Source organism: Rattus rattus, chromosome 8, assembly GCF_011064425.1.
Source record: "Rattus rattus isolate New Zealand chromosome 8, Rrattus_CSIRO_v1, whole genome shotgun sequence".
Taxonomy (NCBI): domain Eukaryota; kingdom Metazoa; phylum Chordata; class Mammalia; order Rodentia; family Muridae; genus Rattus; species Rattus rattus.
Genome location: NC_046161.1, coordinates 6583277 through 6609296, shown reverse-complemented (window position 1 = coordinate 6609296; position 26020 = coordinate 6583277). Strand labels below are relative to the sequence as shown.

Below are 26020 nucleotides of genomic sequence, written 5' to 3'. Positions count from 1 at the left end.
CTATTTAACATTTGTAAATTAAATTTGCTGTGAGTATAAGGCATACTTATTTTTCAGATTATTTAGATACTTTAATGAGAACATACTTGTGGGGCTGCACACCTGGGGCTTTCCCCAGAGATCTCTGGCCCCACTAGGTGCTCAGGTTTGGGTGAGCAGGAGAGAAATCGGTCAGGAAGTGGGGACTGCTTCTGTCACCTCAGCTGCTGGTCTTTCTCCTATCTGCTGCTTCTGCTTTGGTTGCTCAGGCCTGACTGAGCCAGCAAGAGACTGACTAGCCAGGGAGGGGTTGAGGGAAGCTTCTGGCCGTGATTTTGGGAGAGCAGATCTCTCCCTCAAGCCGTGGTGTTACAACTCTTAGAACAGAAGCTCTCAGATAATGGGATAATTCCTCCACATGGTTAATTCTTAAATATAGTTTTTGGATGGGTCAGTGTCTGACAGAAGGCACTTCCTATATGTTTGACCCGAGAGATTGAGAAGACCTCATCTACATATGTGGAGGAGTAATCCTGCCTCTATAACTGATCTGCCCTGAACCTACATGACCTATGGTCACATCCTCACCTGTGGAGAAGGGGCTTGGGGCATTGCCCTATGTGACTGCTCTGTCTCAAACCTCTCTACAGGGGGTGCGTCTACAGCTATGTGAGACCTTGATTTCCTGAGATACTGGGAATGCACCTGCTGTCCTTTTTAGGGTCTCTGGGGATTCAACCTATCTCGAACAGGAATCAGGGTACCTTTCACAGCTAAGGACTGAAAGAAATTAATATTTCACTTATTAAATAGTACATATTTTAAAATCTCAAATAAGAAATTGAATCTGAAACCTTTTAAAGCCACTTACTGATCATAAGATGTACTGAGTGAAATCTTTGCTAACCCCTTTTAGATTTTTTTGTTTGTGAAGATTGGAATGGTTTGATGAAATCAAGTAATAAATGGGAGATTTGACAAAGGCTGGACTTCTTTATCAAGATTATGGGAGTGACAACAGGACAGGCATTGTGTGGGGACTTGACACGGTCAGAGTCTGCCACCTTCCTTTCTTTCCTAGTCCCATTTCATCGGGTCACAATGATTGTTTTGTAAAAGAAAAAAATCAATAATTGCACTTGGATTACAGCTTACAGCACAGAAACATCCACTGCCCTTCTAGCCTTTTTCTATTCAACCACTGAGATTTCTGTGTAACGTCTGTGTTCAATAGCATAGAATAGCCCACCTTTATAATGTACTTACATTCAATAGAGTCCCCTATGAACAGATACTTAGTATTGAGTGACAATACTCTAGCTTTTTAAAGATGAGTTACTTTTGTTCACCTACAAGACTTGCTTACATTTTAATACATCATATTTGCTTTGCCCTCAAGGATATTAATATTTTGGCTGAAGAACTTAATCTGCAAATGGGAGACCAAATATATTTGTGATTCCCAAGAAGATACTTTAGCTGTTTCAGACATTGCCTTTGGCTTATTTAAAATTCCCAGTTTAGCCAGGTTCATGTGAGGAAGCATTGTATAAGTGCACTTTAGCCATGTGGTTTCAGAAGCCAGGTGAATGTTCAAAATATTCACTTTCTGAGAAACTACTGGTCAAGTTTTAAGCAAATCATTAATAAATCTAACTTATCCATGATTAAGTGAACACAGTTACCAGTATTTTCACTGCCTTCCAATCTTTCTGTCTTTGTGTTCGGTAATAGTAGAAGACTATTAAAATGTTAGGAAAAGCATAGGGTGCTTCAGCATTCACTATTGCCTGAGATTCCCTAAGGCCCTTTTGCTCCACGTGGCAGACCATTGGCCCTCCCTCTCGGGGACTGAGTGGGTGGAGCATAGGTTTCCTCATCTTATCTCTATGTCACCTCAACTATTTGGCAAAGAAGAATATCTTCCTTGGACGCTGAAAGCTTCATCATTTGTAGTTGTAATTTAATTAACGTACTTGCCCACATGAGAAGCTGATCATAGGTTGCTATTATGTCATGAATGGATTTCCCAGGACACAGAAACCTAAGTCCACTCTTTCATGAACCACAAAGCAGGCTTCTCCCAAACAGCTGGCTCCTCCCAGGCTCTCCATTTGGAAAGCTCTGGGAAATGCCACAACCTCCAAAGAACCTGTCTTCCTCCTATGCTGATGCCTTCTCTTAAGGCGTCCGTCCCATAGTTTGAACATGTTTCTGCTCACTAGAAAAGGCAGCTTTTCTGAGTTAGAGATCTTGGCTGGGAGTCCGAAGACAAGAAAGCTGTTTCGAGTGTTGCCAAATCTGTGGAACATCTGGAAAGTCCTATCACATTTCACATCTGTTGGTCTATTCTACAAAAAGTATCACTGTATGTTATATCACAAACAACAGAATACTGGAAATTTATGTGGGAATTTTGGAAATTGGCTTACCGAATAGAAACACCCTTTTTTCTCCTCCAGCAGAATATGTAGACCTTTCATGGAAGATGTATAATACAGACTGAGTTTGTGAATGAAAAATTATATCACATAGTTGTGCTGTGAAACACTGGAAATGGAGCAATAGATGTGAGTAAAGGGGGTCCCAACTGGAAAGTACAGACAGCTGCAGATGTTGGAACAGAGGCAGGCTTTGCTTTTAGGGCTTGTAGGCACTAAACTCATAGGTGCTGAGTTTTATGTGAGAAGTGATAACATCTAATTCCAACATCTCTTCATTCAAAACAGCAGGAGGCAAATATTAAAACGAGTTAAAAAGTATTTTCTGGCAAATTTCTATTTTTTATCAGGTAACCTAGAAAATAAACAGTGGCCGTTTTGCAGAAAGTGGAGTTAATAGTGCCCCCTCCCTTTTGAGTAGGAGTGGGGAGGCAGTGGTGTTTAACTCCAGCCACCCTTCTCCTGGTTTCTCCGTTAGTATTTTTACATATTTCAACCATTTACCCTATAAAATACTATTTCTAGCAAAGTGATCAACACATTTTAATTTTTTAACTTAACATGCAAATAATGGAGTTAGTTATGGTATTTCACACGTTACTTACACAGGAAGTGAGCTCACACACAAGCACATGTTTCATATCATTCATTTAAATCTAGCTTCACGTTGCACATGTCACTTGACATAGGATTAATACCTCCCCTTATTTTACATGTAAATGACACAATTTTATGCACATTTGACTGAGGTCTCCTTCTGTATATGGATGCTGTATTTTCTCTGTCCATTCACCTACTGATGGCTGCCTAGGCTGGCTCGTGCCTTGACTGCTGTGCACAGCATCACAGTGAACATCCATTGATTTGCATGACTGTACAAACTGTTTTCTATTCTGCAGTGATTGCTTCTTATTGGTTTCGGGGTGTGGTGTACATAGACACAAATACCTACTTATTTAATAGCTGTGTGATTTTCAAAAATATCCTTAAACTCTTTCTGCCCTATTTTGGCTAGCTGTACAATTAGAACAGGACATTTAGATCAGAGAGTTCTTTGTGTTAAATAAGTTGTTACATGAGCCAGAGAGGTGGCTCAATGGGGAAAAGCACTTACTGCCAATCCCGATGGCCTGAATTTACTCCCTGGGATCAACATAGTGGAATAAATAATTCAGAAAAAAAGTTTAAAGGATTTATATATTTGTTTTAATTCATGGCTATGTGTATGAGGCTATGTGTGTTTTCTATACGACATACATGTAGGCAGAAACTGACAGATCCTCAGATCCTTTGGAGCTGGCATTAGAGGTAGATGTGAGTGGCCTGGTGTGGGCACTAAGAACTGAATCTCAGTCCCCTGTAAGAGCTCTGAGTTCTATTAGCCCAAGTTAGGTCTCTAGCCGTAATTGACCAGAATTTATTACAGCAAAGAGAATTAGTGATCCAGGTTGCTCTCAGAACTGAAGGGATGCAGAGTCGTCTGCTCTTGCTCTTGGGGAACTAGCCCTTATACAATATGCAAAAATGGAGTCCTTACCAGGCTGGCTGCAGAGCGAGAAATGCTTTCTTTGCATACAGCCTGGTAAGAGTTTTTCCTCCTGTTTAGATGTTTGTGAGTGGATGAAGAGCAAAGTCTCTTATGTGCGATGTTCTCACATTAAGCTTTAGTTTTAGGAGCATTTTCATGGCAATCTACTGCTGGGATGTATTAATATTTATTTTCTTGTACCACATTAATCTTATTTTTAAAGGATTAAATTTTTAAATTATGTATATTCACATGTGTCTATGTTGGGGTATGTGAATTCTATTACCCACAGATGCCGAAGGGAAAGTATTTGGTTTCCTGGAGCTTGAGTCAAAAGTAACTCTGAGTCTCCCCACATAGGAGTTGAGAACTGAACTCTGGTCCTCTGTGAGAGCAGTAGGCATTCTTAGCCATTAAGAAATCTCTCCAGCAGCCAATTCAAATATATATTAGAGGTAGACATGAACAGCCTGAAATAGGCACTGGGAATTGAACCTTAGTCTCATATATGTGTATATACATATATTATTTTTAATTGTGTGTTTTCTAGGAGGAGGCACATGCACATACTTATGAATGCCCAGAAATCAGGTCAGAACCCCTACAGGTTGGTTAGTATCAAGTATGAGCTACCTGACATTGGTTGTGGGAATTAAACTTGAATCCTCTGCAGTGCACCCACTACACCACTGAGCAATCTCTCCATCCATATTCTCACTCTTCCTACCCCATCCCCATCACTAAGAGCTCAAATGAAGGTCTTATTTTCATAGCTAATTTCTCTTTCTCCCACTTTCTTCCTAATTGACTTGGCATCCATTCTTCCTCTATTAATTTGCTCATTTCTTTTCCTGGTCTTACTAATGTTAGCTTTTATCAGAACTGAAAAAACAGTTACGATCACCTAGATGTAAGCTCATCCCTAGTCCTCCATATACAGAATCCCGTGAGGCAAGCCCAGCGCATTGCCATTGTCTCTAGCTCCATTTGATCTTCTTTCCTGAGTTCCTTGCATCTGTGCTCCTGAGATGCATTCTCAACATCTTTGTTTATTTTTCCTACGCCATCTTTATTTATTCTTCCTACTTCTCAGTCTCAACTTCATTGTCACAGCACTTCCTGTGTATTTTTTATATGTACTGTAGGTTTTGTGCTATAAGAATTTTTATTTGTTTGTTTATACATTCAAACCAATCATTTATGACAGACATTTTTATTTTACTGTACCTAAAAGGAGGCTCTCTGGAGAAATAATTCCTTTTGTATGCTATACTGTTGGGTTCTCCTGTGTAAAGTCCTGTCTTGCGATTTGTAGGTTGTATGGTCTTATCTCAGGGCAGCCATTGGTATCAACCTAAAGTTAGCCACGATTTGGAAACCATCCTACCACTTAGTGTTGTCTACAGTTCTGTTTGGTCATTGACTGAAGATCTGGTTTTTGTCTTGCTCCTAACTAGTTCACTAAGACATTTAAAAATGTTAATATTATTTCATATAATATCTCAAGAAGGTAGTAAAATACTATGTCCAGTTCACAAATTGCCATAAGGAAAACCTGGCATCAGAACACCCAGCTGAAATCAGGATGCCACCAATCAGAGCTCAAAGGCGCCCTTGTGGTGAGCCTTTCTTCTGCCTCTGCTGTGCTGTCAGTCACCAGATAGTAAAAATCATGGAGAATTTTTGGAATCAATTTCAAAACTGCCTCCCTTATGTGTACTACTGAGCAATAAATAGCCATGAGCCATGAATTATAAACATTATTTGGAGTCTCAAAAAACGAATGCCATGTCCAGAGACCTTGCTTAACCTGTTTCTGCAAGGACAGACTGTTGCATTGACACACATTGATTTATAGCAAACAGAAAAATGTTCACTATGCTTAGCAGCACACTAAAAAGTCCCAGGATGAAGAATATCCACAAATATGTAAACACTGTTAGTTACATCTTCAAACATAATGTCATGACATACAACAGCCATTTTTCTTCTTGGGACATGCAGTATCATAACTCAGTCTGGCTATGTGTGAAAGCCTGTCCACTTCTGATATTCTTACTTGGGCCTCACAGAATATATATAATTACACACAGATGAAGACAAGCATACATCCTGGTTTTCATTTCTTCTGTCTTCCAAGCTCTATTTTTTATCTTCTGTTTCTCACTAGACTGGAGAGCTTCACGGTCATACAGGACACAGCTCCCTTTCAAAACAACATTAATTCCCCCTGTGAGCCCCATGCTCTGCTTACTCAAACTTTAAGAAAAGTCTTCCTGGCAAAAGGGATTTGAGCTTTGAACTGAGGAAAGGGCCATGATTAAGATGTTCGTCGAGTTCTCAGAAAAAGATGCTTCATGATTCATTAGCTTCACCAACATATGTATCCACATTGGCTTGGCTTGGGGAAATTGGAGAAACATTGCCATTTTGCCACTATGGATGTTAACTGATATGTAACATTCATTTCCCACCCATGGGTGAAATAATCCAGAATGTTAGTAGGCCATCTTTCTCACTACCAGTTCATAATTAGTAAGGTTTCAAGACTGACTGTGTCTGCCGTGAGCCTAGTTCTCCATGCTACTGGTTTTAAATGACTTAAACAAACACTATGGTAATCATACATAGACCAATGAGTGCACCAGGAACAAGGTAGAGGCTTTAAAATACATATTAAGTGCTCAGTGCTTAGACACACTCAGCACAGTGATGTAAAAAATTCTATAGTATTAGGTGTTTATGAGAACTGTATTCAGTAACAAATGCCTCTCAAAGGTCACTGTGGATGCTGCAATGACTATGGTGTCGAAATTATTTAATCTCAGTCTGGAGTTTCTACCCTATCTTTGACCATTTAGTTCCTGGATAAAAGACACTCACAGCCTTTATATTTACAATAAGCCTTAAATAGCACAAGAGCTGCGCTGACACCTACACTCTTATTTTTTAAAAATCTACATTCCTATTGATAACTCCAAATTATTACTTACTACCTTCTCTGCTATGTCTAGGCTGCTTTTAACTCCAATTGGCCATCCTTCAGGGCCATGTTTTTATGGCTCACCTAACCCATGGCAACTTCTCCTTCCTTCTCCACCTTCTCCTCATCCTCTTAATTATCCTTTGACCCCAAGTGCAGAAAACCTAAACCCCACCTATGTCTCTTCTGCCCAGCTACTGGACAATATCCAAGGAAATAAATATCCAGAGAAATAAATTATGAGTATAAACCAATTATTAATTCACAAGTATGTGTGCCTCTAATCGAAAAATGTTTTTGCCTGATATATTTGTATCCCTAATATTATGAAAAATAATTAATTTAATGTTAAATAATTGTCATAAATTGCTCAAATTGGAATGACTACTTTAACAGAATATAATGAAATAAGCAATTTTCATTGCTGCAGTGAAGATCTCATGAGAGCAGCCATGCTTCCTCCAGACTTCAATATGGTTAGAAGATTACTGTTAGAGATAAATCCATGAGAAAAGCTATGTCCTTAAAGGACATTTTCAATGTACCAGGCAGAAATGAAGCTTTTGTTATTTTATATACTTTTCACACATATCTAAATATATTATAAAATGATTTATGTCATGTATCCTTTTTCTAAGCATACTAATAAGATCTGTACAGCATAGTTTTAACAGATTTCCCATTTTTTTCTAGAGTTCTAGTGCTGAAAAGAAAATTCTCAAATCTAACCTCTCCTTGATCAAGTACAGAAATGTTGATGACTTTGATTAGCCAAAGCCACAAAAACTAAGAAACTAAACGTAATATTGTTAATGTCAATTTCAGATATTGTATAGTCTATCAAATACTGTTTTAGTGAAAAGAGCAAGAGGCATTGTAAAAATTAAAATAGAAACAAAAATTCCCCTAATGTAAAACTAAAAAGGGATAACTGACTTACAGTTTATAGAGTATAATAAAACTCTCCCCCAAAAAAGATGGTTCACCAACAGGACAAAGGCCTCCAAGAATCTGTCCTTCAATATACTGTCTAAACACACAATCGTTTTTCATATTCCCTACATTATAAGCATACTTTTGAGTTGTATATAATTTGTATTCTACAGTTTCACAATTTTGATATAGATGGTAGTATTTCCTCAAGAGAATCTATATAATCAGGAAAGAAAGGCTTCATTTATTTTATTTTATTTCATTTTATTTTTAATGATGTATTTTTAAGGGGTCTCAGCATATGATGCAGGAAGAGGGCATCAAATTTTCTGGAACCAACGTTACTTATAGTTGTTGGTCTCAAGACCTGAGTGCTGGGAACAAAACCCCAGGTTTTTGTGGGAACAGCATATGTTCTTAGCCTCCGAGACCTCTCTCCAGCCCTGAGACACTTTATTTCTATGTAGTAAAATCAGTGAGCAAACAAAAGTTCCATTCTGTGAGTCAGAGATGAGCTGTGAAATATTTTCAGCTAATTTGGTTCACTTGGCAGCGGCTGCACTGTTCGGTGAGCATTTCTCGAATGTTCTTGTTGTTGTAGACTCTGAGGTCGAATGAGATAATTGAAGGTGGCAAAGGTCTACCCCATCTTACCTAGCTCCCTGAACCAAAATAAATTATTTACATCAGTAAAAAACTTATTGGATAAACAAAATTGCTCAGCATGTGTTATTGCATAAATATGAGACTGATTTATTTTTACATTTTTTATTCCCCTTCCAATTTTTTTCTTACTAAAACCTATAATTCATTCTGTAATTATTATTTAAAAGAATTCATTGGTTTTTTAAAAATTTTTATTAGATATATTTCTTTAAATACATTTCAAATGTTATTCCACTTCCCAGTTTCCTATCCATAAGCCCATATCCCCTCTCCTAATCCACTCCTTCCCATACGGGTATTTCCCTCTTACTGCCTCCAATATTCCCTTGCACTGGGGGTCCAACCTTGGCAGGATCAAGGGCTTCCCCTTCCACTGGTGCCCAAACAAGGCTGTTCTCTGCTACATATGCAGTTGGAGCCCTGGGTCAGTCTATGTATAGTCTTTGGGTAGTAGTTTAGTCCCTGGAACCTCTGGTTGGTTGGCATTGTGGTTCTTACGGCGTTGTAAGCTCCTTCAACTCTTTCAATACTTCCTCTAATTTCCCCCAAGGGGGTCCTATTCTCAGTTCAGTTGTTTGCTGCTAGCATTGACCTCTGTATTGGACATGCTGTGGATGTGTCTCTCAGGAGAGATCTATATTCAGTCCCTTTCAGCATGCATTTTTAGGCTTCATCAATCTTATCTAGTTTTGGTGGAGATATATATATATATATATATATATATATATATATATATATATATATATATATATATATATATATAGGCCACATCCATGAATGGGTTCCCATAAACTTTGCTTGCATATCCCTCACATTTTTTTCCTTTTGGAAAAGGGTGGGAACATCTGCATTTTGGGCATCCTTCTTTTTGAGCTTCCTGTGGTCTGTGTATTGCATCTTGAGTCATTTGAGCTTTTTGGCTTATATCCACTTATTTTTTTTTATTATTATTATTAACAAGTATTTCTTACTGTTCGGTTTCCGGGCAACATCCCCCTCCCTCCCCTTCCTTGTGGGTGTTCCCCTCCCAACCCTCCCCCCATTGCAGCAGTCTAGTTCACTAGGGGGTTTTAGCAGGACCCAGGGCTTCCCCTTCCACTGGTGCTCTTTGGGCCCAAAGTCCAAGTCTTTGGGTAGTGGCTTAGTCCCTGAAGCTCTGTTTGGTTGGCATTGCTGTACATATAGGGGTCTCGAGCCTGCTCTTCCAGTTCTTTCTCTGATTCCTTCAACAGGGGTCCTGTTCTCAGTTAGTGGTTTCCTGCTGGGTATTCGCCTCTGTATTTGCTGTATTCTGGCTGTCTCTCTCAGGAATCTGCATTCACATTTTGATCATCGTCTTTGAGTTTCATTTGTTCTAGGCATCTAGGTAATTCAAGCGGGGGTAGCCCTTATCAATGAGTACATACCATGTGTCTTTCTGTGATTGGGTTAGCTGTTTGATACCATTTTAATTTCACAAAGTCATTGTTTTGATAGCTGAGCCAGATGTACCACATTTTGTATCCATTCCTCTGTTGAAGGGCATCTGGGTTCTTTGACCGTATTGAACATAGTGGAGCACGTGTGTCTTTTGGGTATATGCCCAGGGAGAGATCCTAGTTCAATTCAGTCCCTTTCAGAAGCATGCAGTCTTTTTAGGTTCCCTTCATCAATTTGCTTATCTGAGTTTTTGGTGGAGATATATATCATATATATTTTATATATTATATATATATATATATATATTTGGGTGTTTCTCAGCCATTGGCATTCCTCAGCTGGAATTCTCTGGCTCTGAATGGTTGTCTCCCCTGCTGTCTAACTTCTTGAGTCGTATATTTTGTATATCCACTTATTAATGAGTGCAAAGTTTGTTTTTCTGTGATTATACCTCATTCAGCCAGTTCATTCCATTTTTTTCCTTGAAGTCATTGTTTTTGATTAAGAAGGAGGAACATTCCTCTGTTGAAGGGCATCTGGTTCTTTTTGGGAAATTATAAATAAGGCTGCTGAACATAGTGGAACATGTGTCTTTGTTGTATGTTGGAGCACCTTTTGGGTATATGCCTAGGAGAAGTATAGCTGGGTCCTCAGGTAATGGAATATTCAATTTTCTGAGGAACCTCCAGACTGATTTCCAGAATGGTTGTACCAGTTTGCAATCCCACCAACAATGGAGGAGTTCCTCTTTCTCCACATCCTTACCAGCATCTGCTGTCACCTGAGTTTTTGATCTTAGCCATTCTCACTGGTGTGAGGTGGAATCTTGGGGTTATTTTGATTTGCATTTCCCTTATGACTAAGAATTTTGAACATTTCTTTAGGCGCTTCTCTGCCATTCGATATTTCTCAGCTGAGAATGTTTTGTTTAGCTCTGTACCCCATTTATAATAGGGTTATTTGGCTCTCTGGAGTCTAACTTCTTGAGTTCTTTGTATATTTTAGATATTAGCCCTCTATCAGATTGGTTGTTAGAGATCTTTTCCCAATCTGTTGGTTGCTGTTTTGTCCTAATGACAGTGTCTTTTGCCTTACAGAAGCTTTGCAGTTTTATTCTTGATCTTAGAGCATAAGCCATTGGTGTTTTGTTCAGGAAAATTTCCCCAGTACCCATGTATTCAAGACTCTTTTCCACTTTTCTCCTATTAGTTTGAGTGTATCTGGTTTGATGTGGAGGTCCTTGATCCACTTGGACTTAAGCTTTGTCTTTGTACAGGGTGATAAGAATGGATCATTTTGCATTCTTCTCCATGTTGACCTCCAGTTGAACCAGCACCATTTGTTGAAAGTGCTATCTTTCATCTATCGGATGGTTTTGGCTCCTTTTCAAAGAACAAGTGACTATAGGTGTGTGGGTTCATTTCTGGGTCTTCAATTCTGTTCCACTGATCTATCTGCCTGTCTCTGTACCAATACCATACAGTTTTTATGACTATTGCTCTGTAATACTGCTTGAAGTCAGGGATGGTGATTCTCCCAGAAGTTCTTTTATTGATGAGTACAGTTTTCGCTATCCTGGGTTTTTTGTTATTCTAAATGAACTTGTAAAATTGTTTTTTCTATCTCTATAAAGAATTGAGTAAGAATTTTGATGGGGATTGCATTGAATCTGTAGATTGCTTTTGGGAAAATGGCCATTTTTATTATATTAATCCTGCCAGTCCATGAACATGGAAGATCATTCCATTTTCTGAGATCTTCCTTAGTTTCTTTCTTCAGAAACTTGAAGTTCTTGTCATACAGATCTTTCACTTGCTTGATTAAAGTCACACCAAGATATTTTATATTATTTGGGATTGTTGTGAAGAGTGTCATTTTCCTAATTTCTTTCTCAGCCTATTTATCCTTTGAGTAGAGGAAGGCTAATGATTTGTTTGATTTAATTTTATACTCCAACACTTTGCTGAAATTGTTTATCAGATTAAGTAGTCCTCTGGTGGAACTTTTGGGGTCACGTAAGTACACTATCATATCATCTTCTAATAGTGATATTTTGATTTCCTCACTTCCAGTTTGTATCCCTTTGACCTCTTTTTGCTGTGTGATTGCTCTGGCTAGGACTTCAAGTATGTTATTGAATAAATAGGGAGAGAATGGGCAACCTTGTCTAGTCCCTGATTTTAGTGTGATTGCTTTAAGTATCTCTCCATTTAGTTTGATTTTAGCTACTGGTTTGCTGTGTATGGCTTTTACTGTGTTTAGGTATGGGCCTTGAATTCCTGTTCTTTACAGGACTTTATCATCAAGGTGTGTTGAATTTTGTCAAATGCTTTCTCAGCATCTAATGAAATGATCATATGATTCTTATCTTTCAGTTTGTTTATATAGTGGATTACATTGATGGATTTTTGTCTATTAACCATGCCTGCATCCCTGGGATGAAGTCTACTTGATCATGATGGATGATCATTTTGATGTGTACTTGGATTCACTTTGCAAGAATTTTCTTGAGTATTTTTGCATCAATATTCATAAGGGGAATTGGTCTGAAGTTCTCTTTCTTTGTTGGGTCTTTGTGTAGTTTTGGTATAAGAATAATTGTTGATTCATAGATAGAATTTGGTAGTGCTCCATCCATTTCTATTTTGTGGAATAGTTTGGACAGTATTGGTATGAGGTCTGATAGAATTCTGCATAAAAACCAGTCTGGTCCAGGGCTCTTTTTGATTGGGAGATTTTAATAACTGCTTCTATTTCTTTAGGAGTTATGGGGTTGTTTAGATGGTTTATTTGTTCCTAATTTAATGTTGGTACCTGGTATCTGTCTAGAAAATTGACCATTTCCTCCAAATTTTCAAGTTTTGTTGAATATAGGCTTTTGTAGCAGGATCTGATAACTTTTTAATTTCTTTAGATTCTGTAGTTATGTCTCCCTTTTCATTTCTGATTTTGTTAATTTGGATACACTCTCTGTGACCTCTGGTAAGTTTGGCTAAGAATTTATCTATCTTAGTGATTTTCTCAAAGAACCAGCTCCTAGTTTTGCTAATTCTTTGTATAGTCCTTTTTGTTTCTACTTGGTTGATTTCAGCCCTGAGTTTGATTATTTCCTGCCTTCTATTCCTCTTGGTTTATTTATTTCTTTTTGTTCTAGAGCTTTTAGGTGTGCTGTCAAGCTGGTGACATATGCTCTCTCCTGTTTCTTTCTGCAGGCACTCAGAGCTATGAGCTTTCCTCTTAGCACAGCTTTCATTGTGTCCCATAAGTTAGAGAATGTTGTATCTTCATTTTCATTAAATTCTAAGAGGTCTTTAATTTATTTATTTATTTGTTCCTTTGATCAAGTTGTCACTCAGTAGAGCATTATTCAACTTCCATGTATTTGTGGGCTTTCTGTCATTATTATTGTTACTGAAGACCAGTCGCAGTACGTGGTGATCTGATAGGGTATATGGGATTATTTCTATCTTCCTGTATCTGTTGAGGTCTGTTTTGTGACCAGTTATATGGTTCATTTTGGAGAAGGTACCATGAGGTGCTGAGAAGAAAGTATATCCTTTTGATTTAGGCTGGAATGTTCTATAAATATCTGTTAAGTCCATTTGGTCCTTAACTTCTGTTAGTTTCTCTATGTCTCTGTTAAATTTCTGTTTCCACGATTTGTCCATTGATGAGACTGGGGTGTTAAAATCTCCTACTATTATCATGTGAGGTGCAATGTGTGCTTTGAGCTTTAGTAAGGTTTCTTTCTGGAATGTAGGTGCCCCTGCATTTGGAGCATAGATATTAGGATTGAGAGTTCATCTTGGTGGATTTTTCCTTTGATGAATATGAAGTGTCCTTCCTTTTCTTTTTTAATGACTTTTGGTTGAAAGTCAATTTGATTTGATATTAGAATGGCAACTCCAGTGTTTTTCTTTGGGCCATTTACTTAGAAAGTTGTTTTCCAGCCATTTTCTCAAAGGTAGTGTCTGTCTTTGTCTCTGAGGTGTGTTTCTTATATGCAACAAAATCCTGGGTCCTCTTTACATATGCAGTCTGTTAGTCTATGTCTTTTTATTGGGGAATTGAGTCCTTAAATATTGAGAGATATTGAGAAATAGTGATTGTCGCTTCTTGTTATTTTCATTGTTAGAGGTGGAATTATGCTTGTTTGTCTCTCTTTCCGTTTCATTACAAGGAAATTATATTCTTGCTTTCTGTACGGTGTACTTTCTCTCCTTGTGTTGGAGTTTTCTATCTATTATCCTTTGTCGAGCTGGATTTGTAGAAAGATATTGTTTAAGTTGGTTTTGTCATGGAATATCTTGGTTTCTCCATCTATGTTAATTGAGAGTTTTGCTGGATACAATAACTTGGGCTGGCATTTATGTTCTCTTAGCGTCTGCATGACATCTGTTCAGGATCTTCTGGCTTTCATAGTCTCTAGTGAGAAGTCTGGTGTAATTTTATAGGTCTGCCTTTATATGTCACTTGACCTTTTCCCTTACTGCTTTTAATATTCTTACTTTTTTTTGTGCATTTGGTGTTTTAACTATTATGTGATGGGAGGAATTTCTCTTCCGGGCCAATCTATTTGGAGTTCTGTAGGCTTCTTGTATGTTTATGGGCATCTCTTTCTTTAGGTTAGGATAGTTTTCTTCTATAATTTTGTTGAATATATTTACTGGCCCTTTAAGTTGGGCATCTTCATTTTCTTCTATAACTATTATCCTTATTATTCTCATTGTGTCCTAGATTTCCTGTATGGTTTGGGCTAGGAGCTTTGTGCATTTTCCACTATCTTTGACAGTTGTGGCGATGTTTTCTATGGTATCTTCTGCCCTTGAGAGTCTCTCTTCTATCTGTAGTATTCTGTTTGTGATGGTTGTATCTACAGCTCCTTGACTCTTACTTAGGTTTTCTATATCCAGGGTTGTCTCCCTTTGTGCTTTCTTTATTGATTCTATTTCCATTTTCAATTCGTTCATCTGTTTGGTTGTGTTTTCCTGTAATTCTTTCAGGGATTTTTGTGTTTCCTCTCTAAGGGCTTCTACTTGTTTACTTGTGTTTCACTGCAATTCTTTAAGGGAGTTCTTTATGTCTTTCTTAAAGTCCTCCATCATTATCAAAAAAAAAATGCTTTTCTGGTGTGTTTGGATATCCAGTATTTTCTTTGTGTGAGAACTGGGCTCTGATGATGCCAAGTAGTCTTGGTTTCTGTTGCTTAGGTTCCTGCACTTGCCTCTAGCCATTGGGTTGTCTCTGGTGTTTGCTTGTCTTGCTGTTTCTGAGAGTGACTTGACCCTGCTGTAGGCCTCTTTGTCAGCACTTCTGTAGTACTGTTTTCTTGTTTTCTTTTAGCCGTTTCTGAGAACAGGTGCTCTGATTTCAGTTGTGGCGGTGCTCCTGGACACTCTCTTCCATCTCTAGGAGCAGGCAGGTATCCATGGGACCTGCCCCTTATTGCTCCTACGTCCTTGCACCCAGTAGGCACAGTTGGCACTATTTGATTCCCTCTTGGTTCTGGACTATTGGCAAGGGTATTCTCCTCGGACTTCTCAGAAGTATCTACATTTCTGAGTTTTTAGCTCTCTCCCCCATGGGATTTGGGTGCAGGGAGCTATTTGGCCAGTTAAGTTCAGTCCTGGGCGCAGTCCAGAACCGTGGCTTACTGGGGGCTGTCTCTTCCTATATCACTGTGTCCAGAGGCACTGTGCAGGTTCCCCTTGAACCAGGGATGTGGGCAGAGGTGTGCAGAGGTGGCAATCTGTCCTGCAGTCTCAGAATGTCTGATTTTTTTTATTAACTTGAGTATTTCTTATTTACATTTCGAGTGTTATTCCCTTCCCCGGTTTGGCCCCATCCCCCCCCCCCTCCCCTTCTTTATGAGTGTTCCCCTCACCATCCTCCCCCCATTGCTGCCCTCCCTCCAACAATCACGTTCACTGGGGGTTCAGTCTTAGCAGGACCAAGGGCTTCCCCTTACACTGGTGATCTTACTAGGATATTCAATGCTACCTATGAGGTCAGAGTCCAGGGTCAGTCCATGTATAGTCTTTAGGTACTGGCTTAGTCCCTGGAAGCTCTGGTTGCTTGGCATTGTTGTACATATGGGGTCTCGAGCCCCTTCAAGCTCTTCCAGTTCTTTCTCTGATTCCTTCAACGGGGTCCTATTCTCAGTTCAGTGGTTTGCTGTCGAATTCACCTTTGTATTTGCTGTATTCTGGCTTTGTCTCTCAGGAGAGATCTACATCTGGCTCCTGTCTGCCTGCACTTCTTTGCTTCATCCATCTTGTCTAATTGGGTGGCTGTATATGTATGGGCCACATGTGGGGCAGGCTCTGAATGGGTGTCCCTTCTGTCTCTGTTTGAATCTTTGCCTCTCTATTCCCTGCCAAGGGTATTCTTGTTCCCCTTTTAAAGAAGGAGTGAAGCATTCACATTTTGATCATCCGTCTTGAGTTTCATTTGTTCTATGCATCTAGGGTAATTCAAGCATTTGGGCTAATAGCCACTTATCAATGAGTGCATACCATGTGTGTTTTTCTGTGATTGGGTTAGCTCACTCACGATGATATTTTCCAGTTCCAACCATTTGCCTATGAATTTCATAAAGGCATTGTTTTTGATAGTTGAGTAATATTCCATTTTGTAGATGTACCACATTTTCTGTATCCATTCCTCTGTTGAAGGGCATCTGGGTTCTTTCCAGCTTCTGGCTATTATAAATAAGGCTGCTATGAATATAGTGGAGCATGTGTCTTTTTTATATGTTGGGGCATCTTTTGGGTATATGCCCAAGAGAGGTATAGATGGATCCTCAGGTAGTTCAATGTCCAATTTTCTGAGGAACCTCCAGACTGATTTCCAGAATGGTTGTACCAGTCTGCAATCCCACCAACAATGGAGGAGTGTTCCTCTTTCTCCACATCCTCGCCAGCATTTGCTGTCACCTGAGTTTTGATCTTAGCCATTCTCACTGGTGTGAGGTGAAATCTCAGGGTTGTTTTGATTTGCATTTCCCTTATAACTAAAGATATTGAACATTTCTTTAGGTGTTTCTCAGCCATTCAACATTCCTCAGCTGTGAATTCTTTGTTTAGCTCTGAACCCCATTTTTAATAGGGTTATTTGTCCCCCATAGAAAGAATCAACAGAACCAAAAGTCGGTTCTTTGAGAAAATCAACAAGATAGATAAACCCTTAGCCAGACTAACGAGAGGACACAGAGCATGTGTCCCAATAAACAAAATCAGAAATGAAATGGGAGATTCAGAGGAAATTCAAAAAATCATCAGATCTTACTATAAAAACCTATATTCAACAAAACTTGAAAATCTACAGGAAATGGACAATTTCCTAGACAGATACCAGGTACCGAAGTTAAATCAGGAACAGATAAACCAGTTAAACAATCCCATAACTCCTAAGGAAATAGAAGCAGTCATTAAAGGTCTCCCAACCAAAAGAGCCCAGGTCCAGATGGGTTTAGTGCAGAATTCTATCAGACCTTCATAGAAGACCTCATACCAATACTATCCAAACTATTCCATAAAGTGGAAACAGACAGAGCACTACCCAGTTCATTCTATGAAGCCACTATTACTCTTATACCTAAACCACACAAAGACCCAACAAAGAAAGAGACCTTCAGACCAATTTCCCTTTGAATATCGGCAAAAAATAATCAATAAAATTCTGCAAAGAATCCAAGAACACATCAAAACAATCAACCATGATCAAGAGCTTCATCCCAGGCATGCAGGGATGGTTTAATATCTGGAAAACCATCAACGTGATCCATTATATAAACAAACTGAAAGATCAAAACCACATGATCATTTCATTAGATGCTGAGAAAGCATTTGACAAAATGCAACTCCCCTTCATGATAAAAGTCCTGAAAAGAATAGGAATTCAAGGCCCATAACTAAACATAGTAAAAGCCATATACAGCAAACCAGTTGCTAACATTAAACTAAATGGAGAGAAACTTGAAGCAATCCCACCAAAATCAGGGACTAGACAAGGCTGCCCACTCTCTCCCTACTTATTCAATATAGTTCCTGAAGTTCTAGCCAGAGCAGTCAGACAACAAAAGGAGGTCAAGGGGATACAGACTGGAAAAGAAGAAGTCAAAATATCACTATTTGCAGATGATATGATAGTATATTGAAGTGATCCCAAAAGTTCCACCAGAAAACTACTAAACCTGATAAATACCTTCAGCAAAGTGGCTGGGTATAAAATTAACTCAATAAGTCAGTAGCCTTCCTCTACACAAAGGAGAAACAAGCCAAGAAAGAAATTAGGGAAACGACACCCTTCATAATAGATCCAAATAATATAAAGTCTGATTGGTTTTTTAAATGCCTGTTATTTTCTAGGTACTAGGTCTGTAAAGATGAACAATACAAATACATTTGCCATTATTATAATATGATATTCAAGTAGGAAGGTAAGACTGAGTAAATACCAAAGCAACCTTGTTCATTAACTGCAAAGAATAAGGCAGTTTAAGAAACGATAAAGTGAAGAGAAGACACCTTGTTGTTTTAAGGAAACCAAAGGCAGCATTCGGAAGAAACTGTGTTCAACAAGTTACACCTGAAAATAGTAATAAGAATCCAGAGAGAGAGCACAAATTACTAAAAAGTCCCAGTTTGGGGAAGGTGGGGGAGCCTAGGATCCTTGCAACTATATAACAATTCTGTATTTCATCCTAAGAATAAAACACAAAGTCAGAGATATGATATAGCCTCAAACATCTTAAGTTATTATCTATCCCTGTGGTAGAGAGAGGAAGAGAGGGGACAGAGAGCATCTCTGTGACAGGATCCTGGACCATCACCCCTGAACTTCTCCCTCCTCCTTCCTTCCTTCCCTCCATTCCTCCCTCTCTCCTGTCATCCCTTCTCTCTCCCTCCCTTTATTCTTCCCTCTCTCTTCTCTCCTCCCCTCCTCCTCTCCTCCTTCCGTCTCTCTCCCCTCCCCCCTCTCTCTCTCTCTGTCTCTCTCTTCTCTCTCTCTGTATGTGTGTTTCCTCTCTTATTCCCTCCCTCTACTGTCCTCCATTTCAATCTCTATTCCCCTTTGTAGCTAGACCACCTAAGAACAGTTTGCTATATGTATCTTTAGGAGCAAGGGTGACTTGCAGTTACATAGTAACATTTTATCACATCATTTATGGCTAACCTAACCCATGGCAACTTCTCCTTCCTGGATATTGTGCCATATTGTTCGAGGTTTTAAGTCTCTTTCTCTGTGGCCAACCTCACTATGATTCATTCTTTCTAGGTAGAGACTAACACTAGTACATGATTTCACTTGCAAAGTTTTGTAATATTTCAGGGGCTAATGAAAGAAGGCACTCTTCAGCTGCTGGATTCTAAATATAACAGGTGTGCAGACTGCTTGTTGCTGAGAACTAAACCACATCCTCACAAAAGCATGACTGTTTCAAATGTTTTCAAATTAGCAGATGTGGCTTTCCAATCTCTCACTGCACAGCAGTGTAAAGTACTGACGCTACATCCCTGAGAAGGCATTTCTAAATGCACACTCTTCCATTAGCTTTCAGAGCACGTATTCAGAGATGATAAGTTAATTTGGCATCTAGCATGAATTTAATATATTTGTGACAAATTATCTTGTTTATTTTAAAGTTTTCTCAGTAGTTTAAGTTATAACATAATTGTTTTAAAGAAATATCTTATAAATGCTTTGCACTTTTAGAACCTTACAGTTTATTACATTTTTAGCTTTCCTCAAATACGAAGAAAGCATAATCATTAGAACAAAATAGGAGTCAAACTAAGTAACTTTTAATGAATGCATTTTAAAGAACTATGATTCTGATGTTAAGTCCCATGAATAAATATTGCTCCTTAATAATGAACACACACACACACACACACACACACACACACTTTATTAGAAGAAAATACTCTTTAATATAAAATAAATTCTTTTGTCATCAAATTCAGTGAACTAAAATTTACATTTTATAGGGAAAAGGTGTAATAATACTTTGTATACAAAACTATGGGGTTTACACCTTTCCTGCTATTTTGGTGTTTAAATGTTTTTCCTTCTAAGCTCTGTGTACAGACATGTTAGTGTAGGGTTTCCTGTGGCCATTGCCAGGGGCAGCCTGTAGAACCTGCAATACCATTTGCATTTGTTTAACATGAATAGTAAAAATAATAGAGGATGTTAGAACAATGATATAGCAATTTTGAGGACCTGAAAAAGAGTGGAAATTTGCTGAAGTCAATACAGCAAAACCTGTTGCCTTCTCAAAATTCACAATGTAAGAAAATCAGTCATATTATTAAATAATTGTGATAATTCAATTGTACAATCTTTATGAATAATTGTTGGAATTCCAGTGACTTTCATTCCATTTCCCCATTGTTGTGATCTACTAAATTTTCTTACTTTTTTGGAAACAGAATATTATTTATAATTTAAATAGTAATTAAATAATAAAATGGTTTTAAATCTTAACAAATTATCTATGTATTCTTTAATGTATACTTTGTTTTACTTATTTATAATATTTACTCATAAAAAGAAAGTTTCTTTTATTGTTTGGGTCAGGTATAAATCAATCCATGATTATTCACACTTTTATTTTGATTACTAATTAAGCTTGGACTTCAAAATATAAATAAAATGAAAAGTAACTGTTTCAGAGAGAAAAATTAACAAGAGATTCTATTCTTTTGTTTCTTTCTATTAAATTCTAGCCTAGTTAGGGGGAAATGCATGTCTATATCTGAAGAGATTTCCCAAAAGACAGAGACAACCTCAAACTCAAAGTCCATAGTGAAAAGCTACATCAAGAAAACAATTATGTAAAAACCATTAGAGCACTATGCTACAGCCTCTTAACCTAACGGAGACTTGGCCAGAAATATCACGGCTGACACTTGAAATTTGCAGCTTAGTATACAATAGGAACGTGCAAGGCATACTGGTCACGTGTTTGCAGAAAGTCTGGCATTAGACCTTTCTATTTCTTTCATGTTTATTCTGCCTCTCAGCGCAGAAACAGAAACCTAGAGATATCAATGTGCTATTCTGCTTATTGTTATAAAAATAGCATTACAAAAATATTAAATATTCATGAAAATCCTTATTTCCCTCAGGTTCTGGCTAGCAAAAGATGCTATGAGATATTAAGCACCAAAGGAGGGAACTGTAACACACTACAGATAATCACTAGAGTTATCAACAAAGGCAGTTGATATTAATAATTAAATGAGACCATCTCCTGTGGAGGTTCCCGTGAGCTCCAGGCATGGCGTGTAAAATCTCTTGGCTAACTGATCATTAGTTTCTTTCTAGAACAGGAGTGTACATTAATATAACCTGTGTCTCACTCCTGTCTTTCAAGTCAAATAATTGGCCTAGTGTACTAAGTATTTATACATGCTGTGTGAGGAAAACTCATCTTGTCTAGACCCTGATGGTTTTATGGTCTGCAAGAGAATATTCAACAGAAGCAAATAGGGACAGTTTATCCACTTTATGAAGTTCCATGTTTCACATTAACTGAGCGGTAGCAGAATTTATTTTCATACCATCCGTAGGTGTGCTGGCCACTTTTATGTCAACTTGACACAAGCTGGAGTCATTATGAAATTGGAATCCTAAATTGAGAAAAATTCCCTACCAAGTAGCTGTACAAGTCTGTGGTACATTTTCTTGATTGATGATTGATATGTGAGAAGCGAGTTCACGGCGGGCAGTGCCATCATGGGCAGACAGCCCAGTACGTTATAAGAAATAGGGTGCGCCAATAAACAGCATTCCTCAACATTGCTTTTGCATTAGCTCCTGCCTCCAGGTTTCTGTCAAGAGTTCCTGCCCTGATTTTCCCAGATGATGAAGTTATAAGATGCAAGTTATAAGATGAAATAAATCTTTTCCCTCAAATTGCTTTTTGTCATGGTGTTTTTACACAGCAGTAAAAAAATAATTAACTAAGACAATAGGGATGCTCTATGTATGTAACCTGTACACTTAAAGTTGTGTGTAATGATATTATGAGGTTTTGTGGAGGAAGAGGGCATTTTCTGTCTTTGAAACCTGTATCTATCTCAACAGGATTTTTGTCAATGAGGAAACATCAGTGCTGATCACTACTCTGGGATCCAGAAGAGTTCAGTGACCAATCATGGCTTCCTCTTGGAGACTAATCCTGTTCCTGTCTTTCACAAGGTGTCTTTCAGGTAAAATGCATGCATAATTATTTGGTTTTTTTTATTAAGTCTCAGTTAAGAAAACTCTATTAAGATCTCATCCACAGTTTTTTCTAATACCAGTTATAATTTATACCAATCATGATATTGTTAAGCAGAACTAAACAACCTCGCCAACGCTGCAGAAAATTATGAAGAGCAATAATTAGTTACAAAATAAAAATTATGACTAAATATCTACCTTATTCACATTCACTTTCTATTATTGCTAGCCTTCAGAAGCTTTGGATAATGTATGTATACAATTGTCGCTTCGCTAAATAAAATGTCCCCTGTCAGACAAGAATATCTATTTAGCACGGCACTTTTGAATTGGTGTTGGTTTGATTTGTTGTTGGAACCATAAATGACCTTTAATTATGAAAAAATTTGTTATTTTGAATAATAATATCTTCATAATAAAAATTGAAACACCCAGGCTTATTTATTTTAAGAATGTGTAGAAATCAAATATCATGATTTCAGTGCAAAGCACATTATGTTGAGAAGCTGATTAAATTAAACTCAGCAGTTTTACTGTAAATAAATTTGGGGGGGCTTATATGGTATATGTCTGAAAATATCTGGCTGCTGTCATTTTAGAGTGATTTTTAAATTATTTATGAACATATTTCTAATATCTGAATTATTCCAAATACAGTTTGAGGAGAATCAGTATTTACGCAGATATTCATGTAACATACATATGAACTGTTTGGAGAATTATACAGCTTTATCCGCAACTCGCCACGCAAAGCCATGCATTCACTGTGTGGTGAATGTAGCTCATTGACTCCGTAGATCGTTGTCTGTGTCAAAGAATCAGATATGTTCTAACATCATCAGGTTTTGTGGGTTATTGTGCTACCTGAAGAAAAGTACTAAGTGTCAAACAGGATAGGCAGAAGGTCAAACTACTGAGAAGTAAATATAACCTCCCTGACAGTCATTGAGCCACGGTTTTCCTAGTAATTATGCAACAGCTTTTAGTCTTCTTGCCAGTTCTCCAGCTGCGCAGCACCTACACAATATGCGACTATTTTAACACCCCAGGTCTCGATCAAAAAGGGCTCCAAATGTGCTTGTTTGAAATCTGACACCACTTTTGTATGGGCAGAAATAAACTTGACATTTCGCTTCTGCAAATCAATATGTGCTAAGGTGTGATTATTAAGTACACTTGGATATGTGTACATGTTTCTGAAAGTATACATAGAAACCTCACAGCCCTATACCAGTAATCGATTAGTGGCCAAACAACCACACATTAATTATTCATTTATCCATAATATTATTTTTGTAAACATTGCTTATTACACAGTGAGTGCAAAAAAGAGATGTGAAGGTCGGACTTGTCTGTATAGAATGATGGGAGAGGCCAATGTAGAACATTAAAAACATATGTCAAAGATCCTGGTCATTAGCTGAAAAGTATGATTCATAAATATGATCATGTAAGGAGTGAGTCTTCAGAAAGCAGCTTCTACCTGGTTCTCTCTGTGCAATCTTAACCGCCTGTGCTGAATTCAGTGTTTTCCCTGTGTCTTCTCATGACCCTTGCCTGTTTGAACTGTGAACCATTGTTTTCATGTTTAAGGTAGCAATGCTGAAGCTCAGAATAATCGTCAAAGTTACTTTCTCTTGAACTCACCAGACAATAGATTTTTTTCCCAGTAATACTTCCTTCAACAAAGCTGTACCCTGTGTTTTAGAAAATGCCATTGGAACATGTCTTTCTTGGTATCTGTGACTTTTAACTTTCCTGTTTTCATGTTTCAAGTTGTCGTTGACAGTAGAATAAATGAAACACTGCAAGACATTTGAACTTCTCCAGCATACCTGCATTTAATAGGGAGTAAATATAGCAGGTATTTTATAAGTCAGTTTAATCTCCCTGTAGACACGAGTGTAGGGGAAAACCTAATAGCCACTAGAAAGGATCGTGTTCAGGAAAGCTTTTATTTGAAGTCTTTACTGTGGTCTATAGACAATGCACTTACTTAATTCTGCTATTTAATCATTTCCTATATTTATTTCACAGTTTTATTATCTCCTGTGTTGTACTTTAGTGTTCTTGGTTAGATACAAGTGTCACTTTGTGGGGAATGCTCACCTGATCACCAGGACAGAGATGAGGGTGAAGGAACTGAATGTCAAGTGTCTCTGTAAGGCAATGGGCGCTCCTTGAATCAGAAAGAATAGCTAAAGGGAAGAGATAAATGCACAGAGTGTTGCTTCATACATCCATTTCCAAGTGACTGGACCATCCTGCGGGTGCGGGTGAGAATATGCAAGCGCTCTCACACAGTTCAGCCTTGTTTGAAAACTGGGTGTTTCCAGAAGAAGGCCTTTTCATGGCACTCATGCCCTTTTATTGAAATCAGACCTGCAAGTGTAGCAAAATAAAATAGCATGTTCCAAATTAGCATTAAAACAGCTAAAAATGCTGGTGATGATTCAGGCTTATTGTTCACCTTTTCTCACTGAAGTTAAAAAATGGCTTCATCATTTAAAAGCGCCTCACAATTTGTTACGAGTCCAAATGTTCGTACCCTAGAGCCAAGCAGGTCCTGTCCTCTTAACTAGGTGTTTACCTAGCTGGTTTCAAAATATGGAGAGCAGTTATATGTAAATCAGAGAGTAAAAGAAAATTCAAATATACTTGTATACAAGAGCATTATTAATATCAATTAATATTTAAATAATTAATAACGATCTCCAAGTTTATAATAATAATTTTATACAATTAAAATTTAATGAATTGGCAGGCTAGGCATATTTTTCAGTGGGAGTGTACATACCCAGCACGCAGGAAGCCCTGGATTTGATGCCAGTAGAGTGTACACTAAATTTGATAATACACATCTATAACCCCAGCACCTAGGACATAGAGGGGAGGAGATGAGAAGTTTGAGGCCGTGGTGGGTTCTATAGTGTGTCTGAGACCAGATTGAGTTACAAGAAAATCTTTCTCAATAATAATAAAACCAAAAATAATAATACTTCCAAAGAGGAAACTACAAGAAAGATGTCATTCATAAATGAAAGAACAAGCTGTTGGCTATGTAAACAACGGAACACTATTCAGTGATAAAAGAAGTGAGGAGCAAACATCATAGACTCATAACGTGACATGCACATTGCTAAATGGAAGACGCTCCTCTGCAGATTGTATGCACTATATGATTCTAGTACATACCTGAAAGGGAAATGGCGTGAATAGAGCAGTGATTACCAGGAGAGAGGCGGAGCAGGTGCTCAGAGGCACAAATGAAGCAATTATCATTTTGAAGGCCGTGAGAAAGCACTCTCTATGGACCAGATACTAAATCACTGTATGGTATACTTACATAGAGAGTTTAAATCAGACAATGAATATTAATATATGCAAGTTAAATTAAAAATAATTTAGGAGGTCATAGGATCCCTAAACTCTTTCTAGACTATGAAAAGGAATGAAATTATAAAGTACCCACTTAAAAGACAACTTAAGTTGGGATCACTATTACATTAAAAAAATGTTGGAAATGAACTATAAAACTAAAGGCAACCTATATTTTGCTTCTGCACAGTTCTCTGTTTAATAATGTGGATTCCCAATGTGCAGTGTTAATATCATGTATGCTATACCTAAGGAACCATGTCAGAGCAGGCACCTATATCTATAGATATGGAAGGTTTATCAGAGTTACCCATGTGGCAGTCAGTGCTGTTGAAGGCATATGTTATAAACAAACACAAATGTTTCCATACACAAATACAAATACAGATAGAGATGCAGATTATAGGTCGGTATAGATATAGATATAGAAATCAATATCAATATACATATAGATAAATA

At 37.9% G+C, this 26020-nt stretch overlaps 1 protein-coding gene across 1 annotated transcript in view; it reads left to right on the top strand.

Annotated features, from left to right (window-relative positions):
- The window catches only part of Cntn5 (contactin 5), a 1166275-nt gene that overhangs the window by 462122 nt on the left and 678133 nt on the right, over positions 1-26020 (top strand). Inside the window, exon 3 of the mRNA XM_032911019.1 lies at positions 22046-22170. Within this exon, the coding sequence (XP_032766910.1) occupies positions 22116-22170 (55 nt within the window). The 5' untranslated portion in view covers positions 22046-22115. The remainder of the gene's footprint in view (positions 1-22045; positions 22171-26020) is intronic.